At 35.8% G+C, this 23,027-nt stretch overlaps 2 protein-coding genes across 2 annotated transcripts in view; one reads left to right on the top strand and one right to left on the bottom strand.

The window, feature by feature from the left end:
* The window catches only part of LOC112047367 (facilitated trehalose transporter Tret1), an 80,493-nt gene that overhangs the window by 14,443 nt on the left and 43,023 nt on the right, over nt 1-23,027 (top strand). The gene's annotated exons all lie outside the window — the stretch shown is intronic.
* LOC112047380 (uncharacterized) lies at nt 4,976-6,258 on the bottom strand. The gene is made up of 2 exons (XM_024084496.2): nt 5,272-6,258; nt 4,976-5,186 (listed from the first exon to the last, which is right to left on the bottom strand). Exons 1-2 carry the CDS (start codon nt 5,909-5,911, stop codon nt 5,098-5,100), a joined length of 729 nt encoding a protein of 242 aa, XP_023940264.1. The 5' UTR covers nt 5,912-6,258; the 3' UTR covers nt 4,976-5,097.

The following is a 23,027-nucleotide window of genomic DNA, read 5'->3' as shown; positions in this document are numbered from 1 at the left end:
GCTTACAGCTGACAGGCAAGAGACAAGCGACAGACGGCAACAAATGGAGGTATAAGGCAAATAAGAAGATTTATATGTAGGCAAATAACCTAAAAGATGATCGTAACTTCGTCCGCGTGGAAAACCCTTATCCTCCAAATTTGAAAGAACAAAATTTCATAGAAAGTTTCAAATTGACCCCCAAAGCGAATGTAAGTTTGTTTGTAAGGCTTTAACGCTTAAACCACTAAACGGATTTTAAAATTACTTTCACCAATATAGCAATAAATATATAAATATTATCAGCGTGTATAAGCTATATTTTTATTTCCGAGTATAAGCTATATTTATAAATAGAACGAAATAAATTATTTAACATAATTTATTATAAAAGGAAAAGATACAATAATTTAAAGTTGAAATTGTAACGGAGTTTATTGCGAATCTTGGGAAAATTGATTAAGTTGAACAGAATTTGGCTCGAGTAAGAAAGTAAAACTAATACAATTAGGACTTTCGGACAAAATTTATGGTTGTTAATGAAGCTCGTAGAATAAAATAAATTTATTTATTAACTTACAGTAACATCTGTTATAACTTATGGAAGAAAAGCATGAAGTTCGATATGCAGCATTAGCCATTATTACATCGATTCTATCACAGACCAGAGACAACGCTAAAGATAAGATACTTAGTAAGTCTGTGGAGTGTCAAAGTCAAATCAAAATTAATTTATTTTAAATAGGCTAAGTTTACATCACTTTTGAAACGTCAGATTATGTTGTATGTTTATGATGTATCTATAGTTCGTCTCCTTTCGGCTTTGGGTACAGTTAAAAGCAAGTTTTTGATTGTAGATAAACAATTGACAGACAGTGTATTGGTGTGAGGCCGGCGGCATACACTCATTTTCCGCGTTCGGAAAAGCAAATTCATGAAATCAATAAAAACAACATTAAATGACGCACATTTTTTCCGAACGGAACAAATTCCGCGCGTATGTAACGAATGCGAGCCCTTGCGACAATATACATTCCGAATGAAAAAGACTAAAATCTGTGATAGTCTCACAGAATTCATAATCAAAATTGCACAGGAAAACAAATACGGGAAACGTATGCGGCCGGCCTAAAACTGAAGGAAGTAAAAGATCCTTTAGTTATATACACCTACTAAAACAAAGGTTAACTACTAAAACAAAGGTTAACGGACTTCGCTGAATAGATTGAGTGATTTATCATCGTTTTTGAAAAAACCACCATCATTAGCGATGCAATTCGGCTACCGTACAAAAAGCTTTAATGATTTACTTACTTGAATCAAGTCAAACGAAACTCCAAAAATGTCAATTTCTCCCTAATTTGTCCATAACTTCTTTCTCTCGATCCAAAAAACTCGATTATCTACCGAAGACATCGGACCACACATCATCAAAAGCTATTACCAAGTTTATTTTACATCGCTTGAACTCAGATAAGAATCAAATTAGACCTTATAACTTCCTCTGAACGTCTATTAGTTTATTTTATAGCAGAAACTGTAAGTTTGTTACATTTGTGCTTATGAAATTAGAGGCCTATTCACAGAAATGACTAAACATGTCTTAATCGTATAGTCGCGCCTTTATAGCGCCCTTAAAATATATTAAATATGCAGACAAAAGTTTTCTTTATTAAAAGGACATAAAGTCCATTTTTGAAAAATTAAATCAAAATAAAAAAAATCCGGTCAACCGCGGTGGTCCGTTTTGTAAAAAGTACGTCATTAGGAAATAAAAAATGGCTTTTAGGAAACAAAGTTGTCTATGGCGATTATGCTTTTGACAGTCAAAGACAAAGGAACTCATTTCTAAAAGAAGGTAGGAAATAGATTAAGATGATTTGATACGAAAAATGGTTAATTATTTCTTGATCTTCCTTTTGGAAACATAAAAGGCTTTAAATTTTTTCCGTATAATATGAGGGAGATGAGAAGGAATTATGACTAAGTTTTAATTAAAAGTTTAATTATTTTGTTTCTCAACGCATTGATTCCATAGACGAAGAGTGATAGCATAGATGTAGAGTATTAATTGATGAAGATATTACGATGAAAATAAACAAGGAAACGAAAGCTTAATCAAAACAAATCCATGCATTTGTCCCACAGACTATATTTAATAAACTATGGTGCAAAGATCAAAAACAAGTCAACAAAGATATTAAATTCGCTTTTGCAAAATATATGGGCGTACTTAAGCACGACTTCAATGTCATAAAACAACATGGTCAATTGAGTTATTATACTTCCACCATAAAATTATGGGATTGAATATACACACAAGTTGACCTGTTTATTTATTTCATAACTCCATTTGGGGTGGGTAGATCGTTAAATCGGTTAATAGAGGTATTTCCAGCCTACGATACTTGTTAATGAATTTTAATGCGTTTTGTCTACGACCTTATTTGGTTCTGTAGGAATTATTTATTTTAAATAAATATTCTTATTTATGTGCATGAATTCTACTTGACTATGGGTCAGAGAAACCTTAAATATAGCGTCAATAAGTTAAATAAAGGTTTATTTTGAAAATGTCAGAAAATGCTTTAAGGCTTTTGACTAATATGATTAATCACGCAATGTCTGTACGTACTATCTATTTATTGGTCGACAATGTCCAGCTGTGGATGTCCTTTGATGATGACAATGATGATGGATGACTATCAAAATTTATCCTTATTTTCGACTAAAATGCATGAGAAATATCCTCCTGTCTTTTGTGTGTCGGAATCAAAAATGTCTACCAAAGATTTATGTCTAGGAAGAGCTTAGATGCTGTTTATTTCTGTTCATTCGTTGAGCCGATCGAATCGCGACTGTACAAGTATTAATAGGGACGAGTCGTCTGCCAGATAGGTTGGCTATTTTTATGCGATTATAAAGAACATGAAAAGAGGGTAATGTCTTTTCTATATCTTTGAGTCTGTTGCCATTTTGAATGAATGAAGCTTTGAAAGTTATATTTTGTTTATTAAATAAGCATTACTAATTAAGCATAAATAGCTAATTGATTTTGTTATTCTTTCTAAAACTTTACAAAGATAAAGCAATTGTAGAATGTTGATTCTTATAAAGATGTTCTAGTGTCAAATTGAAACTACAGAAAAACAGAGCATCACCAACTAATCAACTCCGAGTAAGAATTTTTTGAATGAAAGTAGAGCTCTAGCCCAACTCAGGATTCCAATCAAGTACCTCATGATCTAAAGCCTTATTATGATTATTGAATATTGTTTAATTTTGTTATTCTCTCTGAAAACCAGACGACAAAACAACATCACCTACACTCATCTAACTAAGAACGATTCTTTTATAGTTCCTTCTTTTACGATTCATTAGAAGCGAAAAAGGAAATATTTTGTCGTGTTAAATATAAACACACGCTTTAAATTCTTTCAAAAAATGTGTTGTTGTAAAGCTTGTTCAATCAAACAGCTTTAGTGACGATGGCTTGAAATAAAAGCTATTAAACATGTTGAAGGCTATAAAGCTAGCTGCACGTTGCGTTGCCCAACTCGCATCTGTTTCAGCTAATTTTGGCCCAACCGGCGGACCATCGCTATCGGAATGTTGAGATAATAAATAGATAAATACTTGTAAACTTTTTCCATGCCCTTTGATCTTGCTGATGTAGAGTGGGTTTTTATTGGAGGCAATATTTAAAGAATATATTATAGTAAAATGTCGTAATGAGATAAACTGAACGTTTGGCTGATGCATCCGTTCGTAGGGTTCGATTAGGGCTTCTGTAGAATATAAACTGATAATTCGAACCTATAATCATATGTTGTGCGTTGCAAAACAGTACACAATTTAATATTTATTATTGCCAGGTAGACTGACGACATCAAGCGAGTCAGGGATTCGCTGGATGCAGGTGGCTCAGGATAGTGATGTTTGGAAGTCCCTACAAAAGGCCTATGTCCTACAGTGGACGTCCATCGGCTGATATGATGATGATGATGACGACATAATTTAAAGCTAGGTTAGATTTTAATCAGAAATTAAAATCTTTATGTTATTGGTACCCGAATGAGGTACGAAGGTTTCTACAGAGTAGCCTTCATTTTCCTAATAAAAATGACCATATCAATACCATTGATCATGGTCATATTATAAGGAAAATGCTGAAGGGCGCACTTAGACAGAGCTAAACTACATAAATACCACACGTTCTGTCTTGGCCTGAGTCGACTGCTAATTAAAAACATTTAATAGACAGGATGGTGGGTCCAAACTGCAAATTCTTCTAAATATCTTTACCTCAGAAATATGAGGCATGTGTTATAGACCATTAAAATCAGCTTAATCTAATATTTATGGTTTTATAGCAATCATCATCGATGGCTATAAAATCATAATCAAAGCTATATAAGATGGAATGTAGGTAAAGTTTTAAGCAATACGAGGTTTATATTATATATATAGATTTTGTGTTTTAGGCTTGTTGGTCACAGATAATAATTAAAAAAAAAATATTTCCCGCTTCTGCTGGAAGCCGAAGAGCTTTTATAGTCCAAGAGCTGGTAAGAATTTTTGGGTAGGTATTTGAGGCAAGCTGAAAACTTGTCCTGTACCTCTCCTATTATATCCCAATACGAAACTGCAGACCTGGCTGGTGAGTAGCGGGGCTAAATCAACCCCCAAATTTTTAAAAATATTTTTTTTTTTTATCCAAAAATATACTTGAGGCAATTTGCAATTTTTATATGTTGTAGTTTAATATTTATAGAATATAAAAAAAAATAAGCCAGACGATTCAGTCGGGGTTTTAACATTGCCAGGCGCGTTCAAAGATATTTTGCAAAAAAATATAAAAAATGTATTTGAGGCAACTTGAAATTTTAATAGAGTATTATTTATAACTAAAAAATAAGACTCTCAAAAAGACAGATCATTTCGGTTGGACTTTTTACCTGCCAGGTGACCTTATAAAGTAATGATTACAAAAATATAAAATTACAAAATCAGATTTATTGAAATAGAAAAATTATATACTAATAATACAGCTGCAGAATTATTATGAGTATACAAATATCAATGTAATTAATTCCCTGTCATATCAGAAAGAAATTGTCATTCTTCTTCTGTAGATGCTCCTTCATCAGAGCTATCAGAATCAACTTCAGATTCATCTGTGTCTAATTCGGATACCCCTGCATTATCTGCGAAAAGTAATATATATGGATTGATTAAATAAATCATAGTAATTAAAATACAGCAGTTAAAAAAAAAACTATGTATACGCACCTGTAGTATCATTTCCAATATTATTTTGTTTATTGTTTTCATGAACAATAGCGTCGAATACTGATTGCGGCATACAATCTCCGTCGAACCAGTGGAAATGTAGCGTATCCTCATGAAGTGTCCATCCGTTTCTATTCGGTGTCAAACTGCTGGGGAATCGCAAATATGCATTTCTCCAAATACTCGTTATATATTGCGTTCTTAAAAGATGTTGTTGTAATTCAGCTTTGCACGGAGGTAAAGTAGAGGGATCACAATTTTTTAAAGTTTTTTTGAAAGGTTCATCTTCAGTGTTAGCTTTGTAAGTTACACAAAATTTTTGAAACCGTGCTGCATTTATATTTGATATATTTTTATATCCATAAATTTCACAAATAAATGCTTCCAAAATTGGCAAAATTTCTTTACGTGATTCGGTAATATGTGCAACTCCAAGATCTGTTAAAGCTTTTTGATAATTTTGATTTTTTATCAATATTTTATATGGCCTTATTTTTCCTTTTTGGAAAAATGATGGATTATAATCGCATCCTGTTAATGCATGAAAACCAGGTAAACTTGCACATAAAGATGGCCCTAATTCCATGTATAATTTTGTTACATTGATGTACCTTTTAGAGTTCCCAGTGCCATACTCCATAAAAATGTTAAGGTCACCTGGCAGGTAAAAAGTCCAACCGAAATGATCTGTCTTTTTGAGAGTCTTATTTTTTAGTTATAAATAATACTCTATTAAAATTTCAAGTTGCCTCAAATACATTTTTTATATTTTTTTGCAAAATATTTTTGAACGCGCCTGGCAATGTTAAAACCCCGACTGAATCGTCTGGCTTATTTTTTTTTATATTCTATAAATATTAAACTACAACATATAAAAATTGCAAATTGCCTCAAGTATATTTTTGGATAAAAAAAAAAATATTTTTAAAAATTTGGGGGTTGATTTAGCCCCGCTACTCACCAGCCAGGTCTGCAGTTTTGTATTGGGATATAATAGGAGAGGTACAGGACAAGTTTTCAGCTTGCCTCAAATACCTACCCAAAAATTCTTGCCAGCTCTCCTACTATTACTATTTCATCCCCGCATTAGACGAACTTTTGAGCAAGAGAACTAGAAGTAAAAATTAGTGTTAGACAAGCCAAGCGTTTTTGACGGCCTCAGTAGCGCAGTGGTATGCGCGGTAGATTTACAAAAACTGAGGTCCTGGGTTCGATCCCCAGCTGGGTGGATTGAAAGTTTCTTAATTGGTCTTAATTGGTCCAAGACTGGTTGGTGGGAGACTTCGGACGTGGCTAGTTACCACCCTACCGACAAAGACGTACCGCCAAGCGCTTATCGTTCCGGTACGATGCCGTGTAGAAACCGAAAGGGGTGTGGATTTTCATCCTCCTCCTAACAAGCTAGCCCGCTTCCATCTTAGACTGCATCATCACTTACCATCAGGTGAGATTGTAGTCACGGGCTAACTTGTAGAGAATACAAAAAAAAAAAAGCAATCCTCGAATGCCAGTGTCAAACATAAACGCACCAAGTACTTAAATGTTTACTTTACACATACTCGTAAGGTAAACTACCCTATAGACAAGAAGGAAGATATTATTGCCAAGAAAGATGCTGTCGCTTACATACGATAAACTCTTCTTTTCTAAGCCTTTAGTCGGTGTTATTATTTAAAATGCAATTATTGTGAAGTACGGAAGAGTCAGAAGATAATATGCAATTACGTATGTTGGGCCCAAAGTGACCATAATATTCCACCATGAGTAACACATAAAACACCGTTACTTCCGACCACGCTGGAATGTCAGTTAGAACTAACCACAACCAATACAAATATACAATATCTTTTTGTCTACTTCTATAGGTACTCGTAACTAACAATTAAATTAAAATAGATTTCTGGATTCTAACGACAAAATTAAAATAAGTATATTATTGGACTTCAGAGAAGAACATGGGAAATTGAGTAAGGTAGTTTCATCGCAAAGATAAAAAGGTTGAAAAAATTAGGAAAATAAAGTTGATCAAAGTATTTGCTTAACTTAACTTAACTAGATGATGTTACAAATGTACAAGATACAATTCAATAGAAAACAAAATAAGAAAATATATAAAATATGAAAACTATTTTTGACAAATAAGCGATTTAACATTGGCGCGGATGGTACTTCTTACGTGAGAGATGAATCAAAATCGGATTATAGTTTGGCAAGTTCGTTCGTGACACTCCCTACGGTCCGCGCGGGCCGGGGGGGCGTGTATGAAAAACCCACGACTAATGCACCTCACTTCCCCGCACGCACGATTTCACACCCGCGCAGTCTTTCCCCCCGACGCTCGCATATCATGGGAGTGTTGTCAACGAACATGCCAGACTATAATCACTTATTAATCCAAACGATCCGGATGCATATGATAATTTGACACAGAGATAGATAGCATAGCACATAAGCTACTCTCGCTCCAGATATTCCTATGGAATGGAATCTACGCGAGGGCTCTGCTATTTAATAAAATATATGAAATTGGTAGGTACCGATAACAAAACATAGCTTTCGAACGAGGATTATGCAACGGTGCGACGCGGAGCCGCACAAAGGAACCAATTACAAAATGGTTTCGCTAACTAGGCGTACCGCGGCGCGGGCACGACAACAATATTGTGTTGCAGGCAGTACCTCGACATTAATAAACGAGGAACATGCTCCATACATTTTTCATTTTAAAATTATTTTTTAATAAACTGCATAAAGTCCCTGCAGCATCGGAGGTGGTTTGGGCGAGCGCTATGCCAGAGCGATTCTAAAGGCTTTAAGAACAGAGGAAGATTAAAAGCATTCAAATGGTTCACTATGTGGACCCGGATCCAGCGTGTGACAGAGAGAACAACCCTAATCCTCCGTAAAATTTCTGCCCAAAACTGATTCTTGCAAAAACTCATCATCATCATCATAATGTCAGAAAATGGACGTCCGCTGCAGGACATAAGCCTTTTATAGGGACTTCCAAACATCAAGATAAAAATTTATACAATCAGAATTACTATAAAATATGGCAAATTCAACGTGTCTCAAACATTTAAATCTTCTAAAAATGTTAAAGCATCCAAAAAATAAATACATCACATTTCAGAACAAGTGCAAACTAATTTAAATAAGCTTAAAAACTATGGATATAGTAAACATCTACATGGAAAAAGTATTTTCAATGCAAAAAACAGAAATACCTGTAATTGTGCAGCGTAACTACCTGTCGGACAATAAAGCAGGGAACACCTTGTCCAATGACAACAATGCAAAAAATATTCGTACCATTTTGATGCTTATGTCCCTAAAAATAAGTGCTATGGTTGTATGACTGTGTTTTGTGAATTGCACTAGGATACGTTCACGGAAATCATTAGGCGCCCAGGAAAGTACAAGAATATCGAAAATGGTTTAGGATCGAGTTAAAACTGAATTTTGACTAAACGTTTCATTTGAATACAATGGAACCGTTTTGTTTATGTACAAAACAATATTGCGAATTGTTGAGACAAGTATTATCTTGCCAATTACGTTTACAGGGAAAGTAATAGTTGTTAGTAACAGGTCGTACCTAAACTGGCTAGGAGACTCAGAGGTGGTGTTAGGTTATTAAATGGGTATTGTGCTTTTGTACAAGTAGCTTGGAATTGGCTATTTTCGTAGTGTTATCACCACTTCTCTGGTATCTTGTCCACCGTTAGCTGATTAGAGGACAAGGGAACAGATGGCATAAAGGCAGACAGACACGCTAGCGAAGATGGAAACGTAGACCCGTTCGTGATTGGGATCTTACCAGGATCACAATCTTTAGAAATGGAGACTGCAGAGAGAGACCACAATTCCTCGGACGACACGTTAAATTGCTACAATCAATAACAATACGATAAAGGACAATTTTTTTCATTACCTATAATCTTTTTCCATACAGCGGTATAGTATATAAAGGTATAGTACCTATGGAATCAACACATGTACGAGAAAACTATGCCTCTGGTTCACGGACGTAGGGCAACAAGTTGTAGGAAATACTTCACATCCAAAAGAAAAAAAAACATTTACGGAAAATCTAAAACAAACTAAAAACAACGAAAGATCAGAAAGTCTTTTTTTATTTTTTACGCTCTAATCAATAAACGTAGTCATACAAGAAGTATTTTGAAAAGATGATCGAAAAAGCCGCGTTAAGGACTTCGCTTGTCTCAGATTTGTACGTGGGAGAAACCCACAATATTTCGCATTTTTGATGAAAGTAATACCTGCGATAGACGTGTGACTCAATCAGCTGTTTATGAATGAACCAAGGCTATACCGATTGTAGGTCAATGACATAAGACAAAAATACCTTAATAAAAATACTTATTTGTTTATTGCTACGTTTTTAGGCTCATTCAATCAACAGTACCAAATCCATCTTTATTTGTTGCTAACTATTTGTTGACGTCACGTATTCTTTAGTGTCACAGTAAACAAAATTATTTCTATTGCCACGCGCAGTGGATGATGAGTGGTGTCAGTTGTTAAACAAATCAATGCTAATATAAACTCAAACACAAAACAGAAACAATTTGAAGTAGGAGTATGGCAAATAGCTGCTTCTCGCTAATCTTTCAGACACGTTTCGATGGCTTGCGGTGTCCATATAAATATTAAACCACAATACGAGTATAGTGTCTTTTCTTAAAAAATAGATTTTACGAAAAATTTTACTAATCCGGTCATCGATACTTTTCGCCTACATTTTTAAGTCGGTCAAAAAGATCAAGGCCAAGTTATATCAAACGATGACGCTCTAATAGCTACTTGAAGGTCTTCTAGGTGTAGACATCGATTTAAAAGCCGTAAAGTGACCGTAAATTGATCGTAAACGATTCAGATAATGGCAGCATTGTTTCGGCGCCTCACTCAAAGACTCAATGCTGCGTATAACTAGTTAGGTTCCCACACACTTTCTATAAAACTATTAAAGTTATAATTCCGCTCTGGAAGCGTTACTAATCCGAACTGGACGCGCGCGATATTTTAATTACTAGCAAACGCCTTCAATGAAACCAACATAATTGTAGGTTCAGAATGTAGCTGCATAAGTTGTCTAACATGTAAAGCATATTTCCATCTCCTTGATCATCTATGGAAGGTTTGATTTTAACAGAGCAGAGAGATAAAATTATTAAAAATGTTTCGTATAAAATGTAGGATGCCTTGAACAAAAATTGTAATCTTTCTAGGTGCAAACATACAGACAGACACATCAAACATAAATGCAAAATTACTTGCAGTAGGCAAACCGTCCGCGGCCCATGTCGATGTATCGGAAGTTAGCCCTCATTCGCACGAGAATATTTTTAACGGACGTTAAAAAGCGTTCAAATACTAAAAATGTATTCCCAAGTCTAGTTTTATTAACACGACAGCGTTTATAATACCCGACGCCTTTTTTCCAAGAGTGTTGCATTTTCAATTTTGGGCGTTGGAAATCGATTTAACTTCATACTATATTTGGACGCTTTTTTAACATCCGTTAAATAACCTCTCGTGCGAATTTGATCTAATATTGTCGTTAGTCGTCTTTTTGATATTTTTATACTCTATGAACGTTTGTGATCCTACTTAGTTAGTTTAAAATTTACATAGAACTGTTGTTCGACTAGGTATCACTAACAGGTTTCGCCTTCTCCGCTCTTTCTTTAACGCCGCTTTTCTATATAAATAATATAATTCTCATGTATTATGTCTGGAACATAACATTAGTTGCATAAGGTTGCTGTATCAGCTGGGAAAGGGAATGAACGTACGTGAAATGAAAGAGAAATCGCGAATTTCAATAATAATGTCCAAGTATGGCGGGAACTGCAGTGAAACTGACGCTTCTAGGATTCTAAGCTCTTTAGAAATTACGGTCTTCGCTGATAAACAATACCGACAAGAGAAGTACGCAGGGCTGTCACACTTAAGTTATATATTACTTTGTATTTTTTATTTATTTACAAGTTGACGTTGGATTAACAACAACAAATATTACTATATCAAAAAGATAGTCCATCTTTTTGATATACACATATATTTGACAGTTAACCAGTAATTATCATCAAGCAAGTGTCTCATGAAAAAAGAGATCTGGCGCAAAAAAAAAACGATTATGACAATAAAAACTTAGGCAGAACAAGCAATTATTCAATTTTATTTTAAGTGGAAAATATAAAGCTTATAACAGAGCAATACTTGCAAATATGCAAGCAATACACTGAATAGTACGCTGCTTGCCCGTCAACTTGAAGAGGTGTTGAACCTCAAACCATTACTTCTGAATTGCGACACAAATAATAATCTGTGAAATAAGCGTTGGACAATAATGTGAATGAGCTTTGTAGAGTAATCTGGATGAGCGTTTTACAGTGATATGAATGGAAGTTGGACTGTGATGCGTATGACTGTTGGATAGAGTCGGAGATCGTCTTTAGGCAGTGATGTGACTAGCCGACGGGCAGTGCTCTAGACAATGATATTTCATACTAGAGACAGGGATCTAGCGCATCAAAACTGAGGCGGACAAATTAATTTAATTTCATTTAGTTGCTTATTAACCAATGCACGTTATTTCAACAAATAAAACCTAAATATCGTCTACAATGTAAAGTTGTGTGTTCAGAAAGTGTAGAAACTATATATACATAAATATATAATGGAATTAAAGATAAAAATGTGAATGTGTGCGCTCAGTGATGTAGCTAAATTCGGATCTGTAGATGATTTTGAAGGCACGTAACCTTTTATAGTATAAAATTATCATTGGCTCTAGATAAGCGTTGGCCAGTGATGTAGATGAGCGTTGGTTATAAGCAACAACCCTACAGTGCATATTAACTCGACCGAGCACTGAAACAGGTTTAAGGTAACAAGCGTTTAGACGTGTTGTATCAGGCTCTTACAAACGTGCCGAAAGCTGCGTACACTGTATGGTACACAGCCACTAAGGAGTATAGTTCAAACATAAAGATGTCATTTATAAGCTTTATTTAAAGGCGTTTAACAAACAACTTAAACGTTGTTGATGTTTGTAATATTTTTATGGTTATTTCTAGTTCTACAGTAAGTATTATTACGTACAGTTATAGAGAAACAATATTAGTTTTGTAACTAGCCACAGCTATGGAACCGTTTCATTGCATTGTGCACAAATCTATCAAACTCCAATTAAAAGTTAGGATGTAGTCCTAATTAGGCTTTCATGATTTTACTTTACTTACTAAAAGGGCAAGTTACTCGTACGTTTAATATTATAATAGCATTAAAACATAACCCTCCTTGTAGTCTGGTTAAAAGACATCGCAGAAAAATACTTTTACTGACATTTGTACATTTACGTCTGCCATTTACAAGGTTTTCTAGAGCATTTCACATACATATAAAAAAAAATCCTTCTTCAACATAGATTCTTTATGAGTCCTCAGGATATGCAGTGCATTTTTGCATCTCTGCAGTTCAGTGCAGTAATAGTGGGTAAGTGGTAAAATAATAATTCACCAACTACTCTAGAATTTGCGTACTTCCTTTACTTAGCTAATATAATATAGGCGGCATCATACGCTCTAACAGTCACCTTGACACAACCGGAAATCGAATATGATACCTTCTCCGGTGATGAATCACCGAGTGTCACATCAAGCGGCCACACAGCGTTCCGGTTCTCAAAGAGACATGCAGTTTAGATTACATATAACAAGGTCATTGTCAAGGCATTTTAAAACACATCTTTATAGACTGGGCCTGCATGGAATTCTTTGAATTTGGTTCTGTAGCGTCTGCGTAAAAAGGTAACAGAAAAAAAATATCTGGACCCTTGAAACTGCTACCTTCCAAATCCACCACAGTTCAAACCCCATAATTGGGCATTGTACTTACCTATTGTAAGATAAAAATACCTCAAATTACCATCACGGAAAAAGTCCCTCTATACGAGTATTTATACGAAGGTATAGGTAGTAGTAGGTAGAGCCGAGCTCATTGGATATGATCTCTGCCTCCGATTCCGGAAGGTGTGGGTTCGACTCCGGTCTCGGTCATGCACCTCCAACTTTCAGTTAAGAAACCAGAAATATCACGTGTCTCAGACGGTGAAGGAAAACATCGTGAAGACACTTGCATACCAGAGAATTTTCTTAGTTCTCTGCGTGTGTGAAGTCTGCCAATTCGCATTGGGCCAGCATGGTGAACTATTGGCCTATCCCCTCTCATTCTGAGAGAAGACTCGAGCTCAGCAGTGACCCGAATATGGGTTAACTATACTACTATACTAGTAAGTACAGATGGAGGCTAGAATTCGGTTGAGATAAGAATCTGTTTATGGATCAGACACAGAAAAACACCATTATAAAAAATTAACTATCTATAAACATTCACTAGTATGGATGAAAGTTAGAATTCGGTTCAGGCAGGTACTCTGAAATGTCACTAACGTATCGCCACGATCCAGTTACAGCTTTCCACTCTTTTCAATACGAACTTTTTTTGTTTTTTTGCTCGATGAACTTTTAGTGCCCGATATAGGGCACTCGGTCACAAAAAACTACATTTTGCAACTGCCGGCGTGAGCTGTGCGCTGATACTTGTCTGTCTGTACTAATGTTATAAACTAGTTACTACGCTGCGTGAAAATCGGCGTTTTTCGGATGAGGATTTTCCATACGTCCTATATTAATATAGATTCGTTGTTCAAGGGTTTTAACTAAGTTCATTAATTGTAATACACTCAGACTTACACATGGACTTGTATCCCACCTAAATTCACTAACAAAATTGTTTATCATTTTTGAGGGAGACGAGGTAAACCCACACATCGAAAATATTTAACACCGTTAAATAACTAAGTGTTCTTACACTACAAATTATTATTTTGATTCGCAATACACACGCGTGTAATTTTTACACAATATACTAACAAACACATTCAACAAGATTCTTGTTACAGGAATAACGTCTAGCGAGGCAGGTCTATATATAATTCGTCTGAGTTGTACACAGACTCATCATGAACCTGTAGATACCTCCGATTCAGGTCCGTAATGAGTCAACAGGGTAGGTCACAATGTACAAAGTGCACGCCATTGACTAGTAGAGCTTCTAGGGAGAGAGCTCATTTTAGTTGCCTAACAATGTTGCTTTTCCAGTACCACTGAGCTATAAGAATAAGAAGGAGCCGGTCTAATCACTGAGAGATGATGGTTCGATCCCCCCGCTCAACTATTGTCACTCATCGACACTCCTAACACAGTCGTTTCCGACTAGTTGGAGGTGAAGGGGAACATCTGTCATATTCAAAAGATATGGCAAATATAAAGAAGGAAATGTACACCGACATGTTGTCGGTGTACATTTAGGCACAAGAGGTGTAAATACACGTGACTCTAGTTGATATACACAGGACAGCCTTGCATACGATCGTCAACCTCCAAATAAATATTCTAGCCTTAAAAGTGTTTAAACTAAGTAGCAGAGAACATAGACGTCGCGTCGGAAGGTCACTCTTTGAATTAGAAACATTTATTTATTTATTTATTTATTCAGAAGCCAACGTTGTATACAAAAAACGTATGACTAATTAAACATAACATGCATTAAAAAGTAATATGCTACATTGTACATCCCACTTACAGGCTAACACAACATGCGTTTATTTTAATACATTTCTTAATTTACCATTAAAAAAAAAACGAAACAAAAACTAAATCTACCTACCACTAAAAAAAAAAACTAAAAGAATTAAAAAAAAATGTAATTACAACAATAATAATGGGAATTAACAATAAGATTTTACATTTAAAACAATAACAAAATGCATTTAAAGTACATTATTCATCGACATATGTTTTTTAACTTTACTTTTATAAACATTACATTTTATAGAAATAAATCGTTAGATGGGATCCTCTAGCTGCAGAGATGGAGTAGGTATATGACACTGGACTCACAAGGCGCTTTTACTACGAGTTTTCCTATAATGTTCCACCCACTCATACTTTATGCGGTCGTATAATAAAGTTTAAAAATAACGCACAAATCTGAAGCGTTTACGAGTGGTTACCGAGGTTAGTGTCAATAGTCCTTATTGCCGAAGCATAGGGTTCAAAGTGTCGTGGTAAAGTTCACGGTATAATGCAGTCTGTTCGGAAGAAAGCCAGCCTTGTTACTGACACTTGACACGGCGATCGTTTCCATTGTCGTGAATGCACCGATTTTCTTTATATAATAAAAATAATAATAGTAGAGGATTTTTAATATATTGTTGTTTAGATCAACGGTAATAAATATCATTGGTTCAGACATTTCACAATCAAAATCTGCGATGAATCAGTCGGCGTAGGGAATTCTTTATTTTTTAGCTTATAAAATTAAGGATTTAGATAACTTTGAATTAAAGTACACAGGTCCGTTGGATTATTGCCGTTCACATAGGCACTGGTTTCTTGCTGAGATGGAAGAAAAATCGGTATGACGGGCATGTTTATAAATACAAGTATAATATATTGTGGTGCGCCTTACTTTCGGATGCTGATATAATTTTTATTAATTATTAAAAAAAAATACAAGTATACGTCGAAGCGGCAGTGTAGACTGTAGAATGTCCAATATGATCGGATGTTTATTTATTGAAGACGCTGAGAGTTTTAGTGGGTAGTCTGAATCCAACCGGCCAGAGATTCTCACATGCAAGGGGGCTCAACACGACACCTGCGGGAGAAATCTATACTAATATAATAAAGCTGAAGAGTTTGTTTGTTTGTTTGTTTGTTTGTTTGTTTGATTGAATGCGCTAATCTCAGGAACTACTGGTCCGATTTGAAAAATTCTTTCACTGTTAGATAGCCCATTTATCGAGGAAGGCTATAGGCTATATATTATCTCCATATTCCTACGGGAACGGGAACTACGCGGGTGAAACCGCGCGGCGTCAGCTAGTACGTAAATACACTTCCAAGCGAATTAACTCCAACGATTTTGTAGTATAAATAAAATCTTTGTTACGAAGACATACATAGCCGTTAAATTATTTTCTCATCTGGTACCCGATTTTAAAGACGTTTGACGTGACTCGGTAGAATCTGTTCAACAAATCGTGGTGCAATGCGAACAGACGTAATTTCAAGTGGCGAAGTAGTTGAGCGGATCTCGTAACGGTATTAAGAACACACTCGTACCGCAGTACAGTACAGTACCCGTACCCACAGCGTCATATAGCCTTCATTAAGGTTAGTACTGACCGCGCAATGTTACATGTTACAAGACGAACATTCGTGCAGTGAGAGACCGAGCGAGCAATCATAGACTAAGACCCGAGTTCACCGACTTTCATTTAAACGGCCTTTGCAGAACCGGCCCGTCAAATATTAAACGTACTTTAAACAAGGAGCGTTTTTTTCCTGTTCACCAGACGCTTTTTGACTCTGGTTTGTAAACTGAACGATTGAGAACGGCGAGTGAACGATCTATGAACAATTTATTTATTATCTAAAACAGCATTGCCAACTTACGAGGAATTCCCCAAATAGCAGGAATTTTTCAGGGAATTGACATATGTTTTTCCCTAAAATGGGATGTTTCCACTTCTAGCTCGTTTAACACAACCCGATTACGTCCTTAACCGGCATATGGGCTGTGGTGAACAGGAAATTGGGACTAAACGGCGTTTAACTTTTTTAAACGGCTGATTATGTTTTAAAGAATGTCGGTGAACTCGAACCTATGGGTAGGTTTCTCTTAACTCCATTCTCTGGATTTGCTTCAGGATTGGAATTTTACGTGAGGAAAACCCGCGTCTTAACTAATGAGTACCGCCCAGATAAGAACTAAGCATTTTTTCTATAAAGTACGCCAAATTGAGGCGGATTTAGTTACGAGCATAAGTTACCCTGGATTTCATAGACGTTGTAGGGGCACCCCAAGGGGATTATTTACCCGCTATGTGTCGAATTCAACCTCTATGCGTTTTATAAGCAAAAGAAACCTCTCATTTGACAGAAGTTGACGGCTGAATGTTGAATTACCGAAATTGTCACTTAGTTAACAATAAAAAAGTTACGCTCTCACACAGATCTGTACCCACCTTTATAATAACACCCTGCACGATGTAATGACGACACTGGACCCTCTACGGCTACACCTCAATATTGCTTTATGAAGCACTAGCGGACGCCCGCGGCTTCGTCCGCCTTTAGACCTCTTCAATCCGGCCCTATCGCAAAATCCGTTCATACACCTAATAACCATACACTACCTCCCTGCCAAATTTCATCTTTTCATGTCAAGCGGCTTTCGACCTTTCGCATTTATATGTATATTACGATTCAGTAGTAGTACTTACTTAAATTGTATCTTCCAAGATGTCTACTGCCATGCTTAATTTACAGCCAAATAGCTTCCCTGTGTTCCAATAGAAAATCGAAATAACAGGTAACACCTACATGAAATACAATATACAAATTGTTGGAAAATGCGCAGAGCATTGTATAAAATAAAATATTATACGCGCATAGTTTGTAATCTAGTATAGTTTTTTGATCATATTCTAGGCGCAAAATTATTTGTATAGATTAAGATAGGATATAATAATTATTATTATTCGGAAATTCCTAACAATTAATCCTAATGATTAATCAAAAATATTTTCATAATTATTGATAAAATATCTAATCAGACTTTATGATTAATAGTTTCGGTAATTATCTAGGTGTAGAAATAGGTAATTTACCAAAATCTTTACAAATAAACAAAATTGAAGTGTCTGATTTTAACTTTAAACTAGCAGCTTTTACCTAAATACAAATAAAAAAAAAAACATTTTTAAATTTTTTGTCTGTCTATTTGTTCGAGAATCTTAAAAACGGCTGAACCGATTTTAACGCGATTTTTACTGGCAGATAGCTAGTGTTAGGAAGAGTAAGATAGGCTATATTTTATTCACGGTTAGTTTATTTTGTGGAAACGGGAACTACGCGAGCGACCTATCCGCTATTTAAAAAAACATATTTTTCAAAAAAAAAAGAAAACAGTATTACCAAAATTGTTACAACGTTTCTTTATCTAAAAAGATAAATAAATGAATAGTAAATAGTATAGAGATACATTCTGTCACCGAATATCGTACAAATGTTTAATCTTTATCTTTATTTTATCTCCGAAGATAAAAGATAAACGCGCAACCGATGACATATTTTTATCTTGAAGTGAATGCAAATAAAGCTGTAAAAGCTTTATATTTATATTGTGTCCGACGACGATGGCCATAAATTTTTCAAAAATATTTTAAACAGTCCCCTACAGGGCTTTTTCAGGCCTCCCTGTAGAAGCCCTGTAGTGAATGAAGAGGATTCAATGAGGATAGGAGATATAGAACTTACATACAACACGCTGTTTTAATGCGGGTTAGTGGTTGATTCTTTAACGATCACTCATCATCTTCATCAACCCATATTCGGCTCACTGCTTAGCTCGAGTCTCCTCTCAAAATGAGAGGTGTTAGAGCAATAGTTCTGCACGCTAGTTCAATGTGTATTGACAGACTTCACACACGCAGATAATTAAGAAAATTCTCTGTTATGCAGGTTTCCTTAGGAAGTTTTACCTTTATCGTTTGAGACACGTGAAACGCAACGGAAAAGTTGGAGGTGCATGCCCCGGACTGGATTCGAACCCACACCCTCCGGAATTGGACGCTGAGGTCGAGGTTATATAAATACCGAAAAATAATGAGCACTAAAAGGTCCGTACTCTCCGAGGCACGGGGCGAACCACCACCCTGAACTATTTTTTTTAAATATATTTTAGATACCCCAACTCAGGACTCAAACCTAGGACCTCGTGCTCCTTAGCCAGTCGCTAATATACTTAGCACCCCGTGACCAATACATTAGTGGTTTGCAGTCCACATTATGATTTGCATGTACCTACATATTATTTCCTCGTGATCATACTTGATGGAAAGATAATATTTAATGTTTATGTTTAACAAGTGGAAATTCCGTGATTGGTAATATCTGTATTGATTTTGAAATAAACCCCGCCATGTTATGAAAATCAATAAAGAGTTAGTTACACAATAGGTGATAAATCATACGACATAATATATGCGCTATGACTGGAAAATTCGACGACTTCTCCGCATCATGTGCTTTAGCTAACTTGCAATGGTCCAGGATTCGATTCCCATACCATAGTATTGCATTCTAACCAAAGATACTCAGGTAGGTTCTTTTTGAGTTCAAGAAATAAATAGGATGTGATTCTATTTTATAGCTTCCAAAATTCAACCCATACACTCTTAATTAGGAGGTATATATCTGAGCCTAGGTTGTACCTACTATTGTCCTCATAACTTATTCAGGGCGCTGTCGATCGAGCTGTGCTTGAAGAAATCAGAAATGTGGAGAGTACTGAAGTGGTAATAAGTAGTGCATGTAGTTCGACAAGCCAATGGATGTTGAGGTCCCAAGGTGCTGGAATGGCGATACCGCACAAAATTAATTATTATTATATAAATAAATCAATATAAAACTAAAAAAAAAAAAACAATAAAGTCACAAAGTACAAGTATAAACAGTAACAATAAGCTCCCAGCCGAATTGTGAACACACGAGGTGCAGGCTATAGGTGCTCTCCTTGGCAAGGGGTACAAAGTAGCTTATACCTGCAGAGAGTGGGAGATGTTTTTGTCTCTTCGAGAACAGTATTATTTTTTTATTGTTTTTTTCTAGAACACCAATAGATAACAATCAATAAATAAACATATATTTGATTTATCACTACGATATTGGTACTAACACCGCTAACTTCACAACTCCAGGCTGCTATTAAGACTTTTCTTATAAGAAAAATCTCAACGTAGTTTTTTTTGTTACGTACGTATCTGGACGTACAACGTACTTATCTGGACACAGAAAACAAGTACCTGGGACTCGAATCTTGGACCTATCTTTGTCCGTAGCTAAACCAGCTAACCACAGGACAAATGAAACAGTTAACAATAAACAATACGTAAATAATGATGTAACAACATATTAAAAAATCTTGTAATATAGTGTAAAAAAAATATAGTGGCTCTATAGTCGAGTATAATATGTATTATGTAGTAACTTTATAGCGTATTGCAGTTCATTTGTCGTAAAATAATTTTAATGGGAAACAAATAAGAATGGGAGAAAATAAGTTTATTTATTTTATATATTTTTTTTATTGCGCACACCTGGCATTTTATTGGCAATCATTTTCACTTTCCATCGCTTATGTAACAAAGTTTTACATCCGACCATCATAAATATGTGTAGAAATCCAATTTCAGAATGATATAGTAGGTATAAAATTTCATCATCAAAATTTTCTTCTATTTTTAGGGTTCCGAAAGTCTGAGCACCATAACGGAACCCTTATAAGAGCATTCTAAGTAACTTAAAACTAACGAACATATCGTTAGTTTTTACTAAAAAACGGAGAAGGTTCTCAATATAACGCGTAGTCGCGTTATCATCTGAGTTGTCGAGCCATCAATCAATTCGTTATAATGTCTATCTATCACGATAACGCGTTATGGCAAGCGTCCACAGATCCGCATCTTACGTATCGGGCGCATCACATCAAACGGATTTTAGTAGATATTCTTCGTATAGAAAATCATATAAGTGCGTCCATTAACCGGCATCGTACGGATCGCATCGAATTTTATCTGCCGTAAAATTAAAAATCTAGATTATTTATCTGCCATTGCCTTTACGCACGTAATTGTAGTAAGACTCATCACAGCGAAGCTATAGCGTTTTCTGTGGACTGTGGGATGTTTGGATGACATTTTAAAATAATATTAGTTAGAGGAATATGTACAAACCTACGCCCACTGCTGGCCTATTTGAAAATGGAATTACAATTAGTGATCCTCCGTATTTACTCGGAATACAGTCCATCTGGCTCCACCATTAATAACCACCATTATTCATGCGGCCGAGCCAGAGGAATCTCGTCAAGTGATCGCTGGATGTACTCCAAGCTGATCGTATCAATGCAGCTAATTATATCATTTTAATGACGGGGCGATGACCTCGTGAGGAAGATAGGGAAAGTGAACGAAACATGCTAACAAAGTATTCTTGAACGATTCATCAAGTGTCTAAAGGATCACGCAAATCGGTATAGGTACTTATGTAGAGTGCAGATGCATTGCACATGAAAATACGTACCGAGTCGTTCTACTGAAATAAGTGCGCGTGGAAGCCAGACATACTTACAGTTTTTATCAAGGCTGAATGTTTGCCCGAGGGCCCACATGTTTTCCTCGACATAATATAAGAAATCATGTCGTCAGTTGATAGTCACTTAGCTTCGCTGCTGTCAGTGTAAAAGGCGGGAAATGAACCTATTTGTGACATAAGGAATCTTATAGACATCTCCAAAAATCATACAGACGTTCAACAAATAACATGTGAGCGATTGAGTAATATGATATGTTTTAAATTGATTATAATAATAAAAAAGAAAATCCAGTAAGCTGCCTTGCAATTTGCAATCATTTAACGTATACAATCTCGAAGAGGAGGATTGGATTGCTTTTAATATGTTAACAGATCGCAGAATTTGAGATGTTGTGATAATTACGTTTCATTGATGGCGTCAGTATATCAGTGAGCTTGAGTATACTTTCAGAATGAGAGGGGTTAGGCCAATAGTCCACCACGCTGACCCAAGGTGGATCGGCAGACTTCACACACACAGAAAAATAATAAAATTATCTGGTATGCAGATTTCCTCACGATGTTTTTCCTTCGCCATTTGAGACACGTGTTATTTAATTTTTTTAAATGAAAAGTTGGAGGTGCATGCTCCGGACTGGATTCCCACACCCTCCGGAATCGGAGTCAGAGGTCATATCCACTGGGCTATCACGGCTCTTGATGGAGTAAAAAACCCAAATAAGATAAGCCTGAACCAGGAAAAGGAAACCATGAATACCTGGACTTCGGACCACAGGGTGTCGGGTGACTGGCATTGGCATTGGTCTGGCATGTGGTGGAGTGCACCGTGCGAAAAGCCGCCATATTGTCCCTTTGGCTTCGAATAACAACCGCAACTGTGAACTCTGGTAAACATTTCGCTGGTCAATGACTTTAACGTGTGAACCAGTAATTTTGTATTTCATTTTAAGAAAATTTCTCCCTATTAATGGGGTTTATTTTCTACTCTTCTGGATGAATTCAGTTTGACACTTTTGATAATTTTGTTTTACGAAGAGATGCAAGAGATGGATGTTATATAGCTAATTAAGACAGGGCTCGTCCAATGGAGTACAACCACCACGTTTATTTGTGACGTCAAGCAGCATTGTTGTGTTCCGATCTAAATGGAAATATTGTGTAACAAATGTCTCAGTTTGAAGAGCCATGGAAAAAATTGTTATGTTTCTTGCAAATGCTACGAACCAGTGTTCTGTTAAAGGGTTTACGGTTTTCCACTCCACTCTTATGCTCACTCACTCTTATACTCAATCACTCAAAATATATTTGTTGCGAATTCAGGTAACATGTCAGATCATATTGAAAGTCTAACCTTAAAGTTCTTAAATTACACCTTCTTTATCTTAGGGCAAAATTGTCAGAACCTTTAGACGTTAGGTCGTAGAAATTGAGGACCTCGTCTTCGTCGTCGAAGGCGTAATGTAGTTTGTGTTTCTGTTTCCTGGGAAGCGTTGTCCCTCG

This window comes from Bicyclus anynana, chromosome 2 (assembly GCF_947172395.1).
Source record: "Bicyclus anynana chromosome 2, ilBicAnyn1.1, whole genome shotgun sequence".
In the NCBI taxonomy this organism is placed as follows: Eukaryota; Metazoa; Arthropoda; class Insecta; order Lepidoptera; family Nymphalidae; genus Bicyclus; species Bicyclus anynana.
The sequence above is the reverse complement of the archived record's forward strand: the minus strand, read 5'-3'. Positions and strand labels throughout refer to the sequence as shown.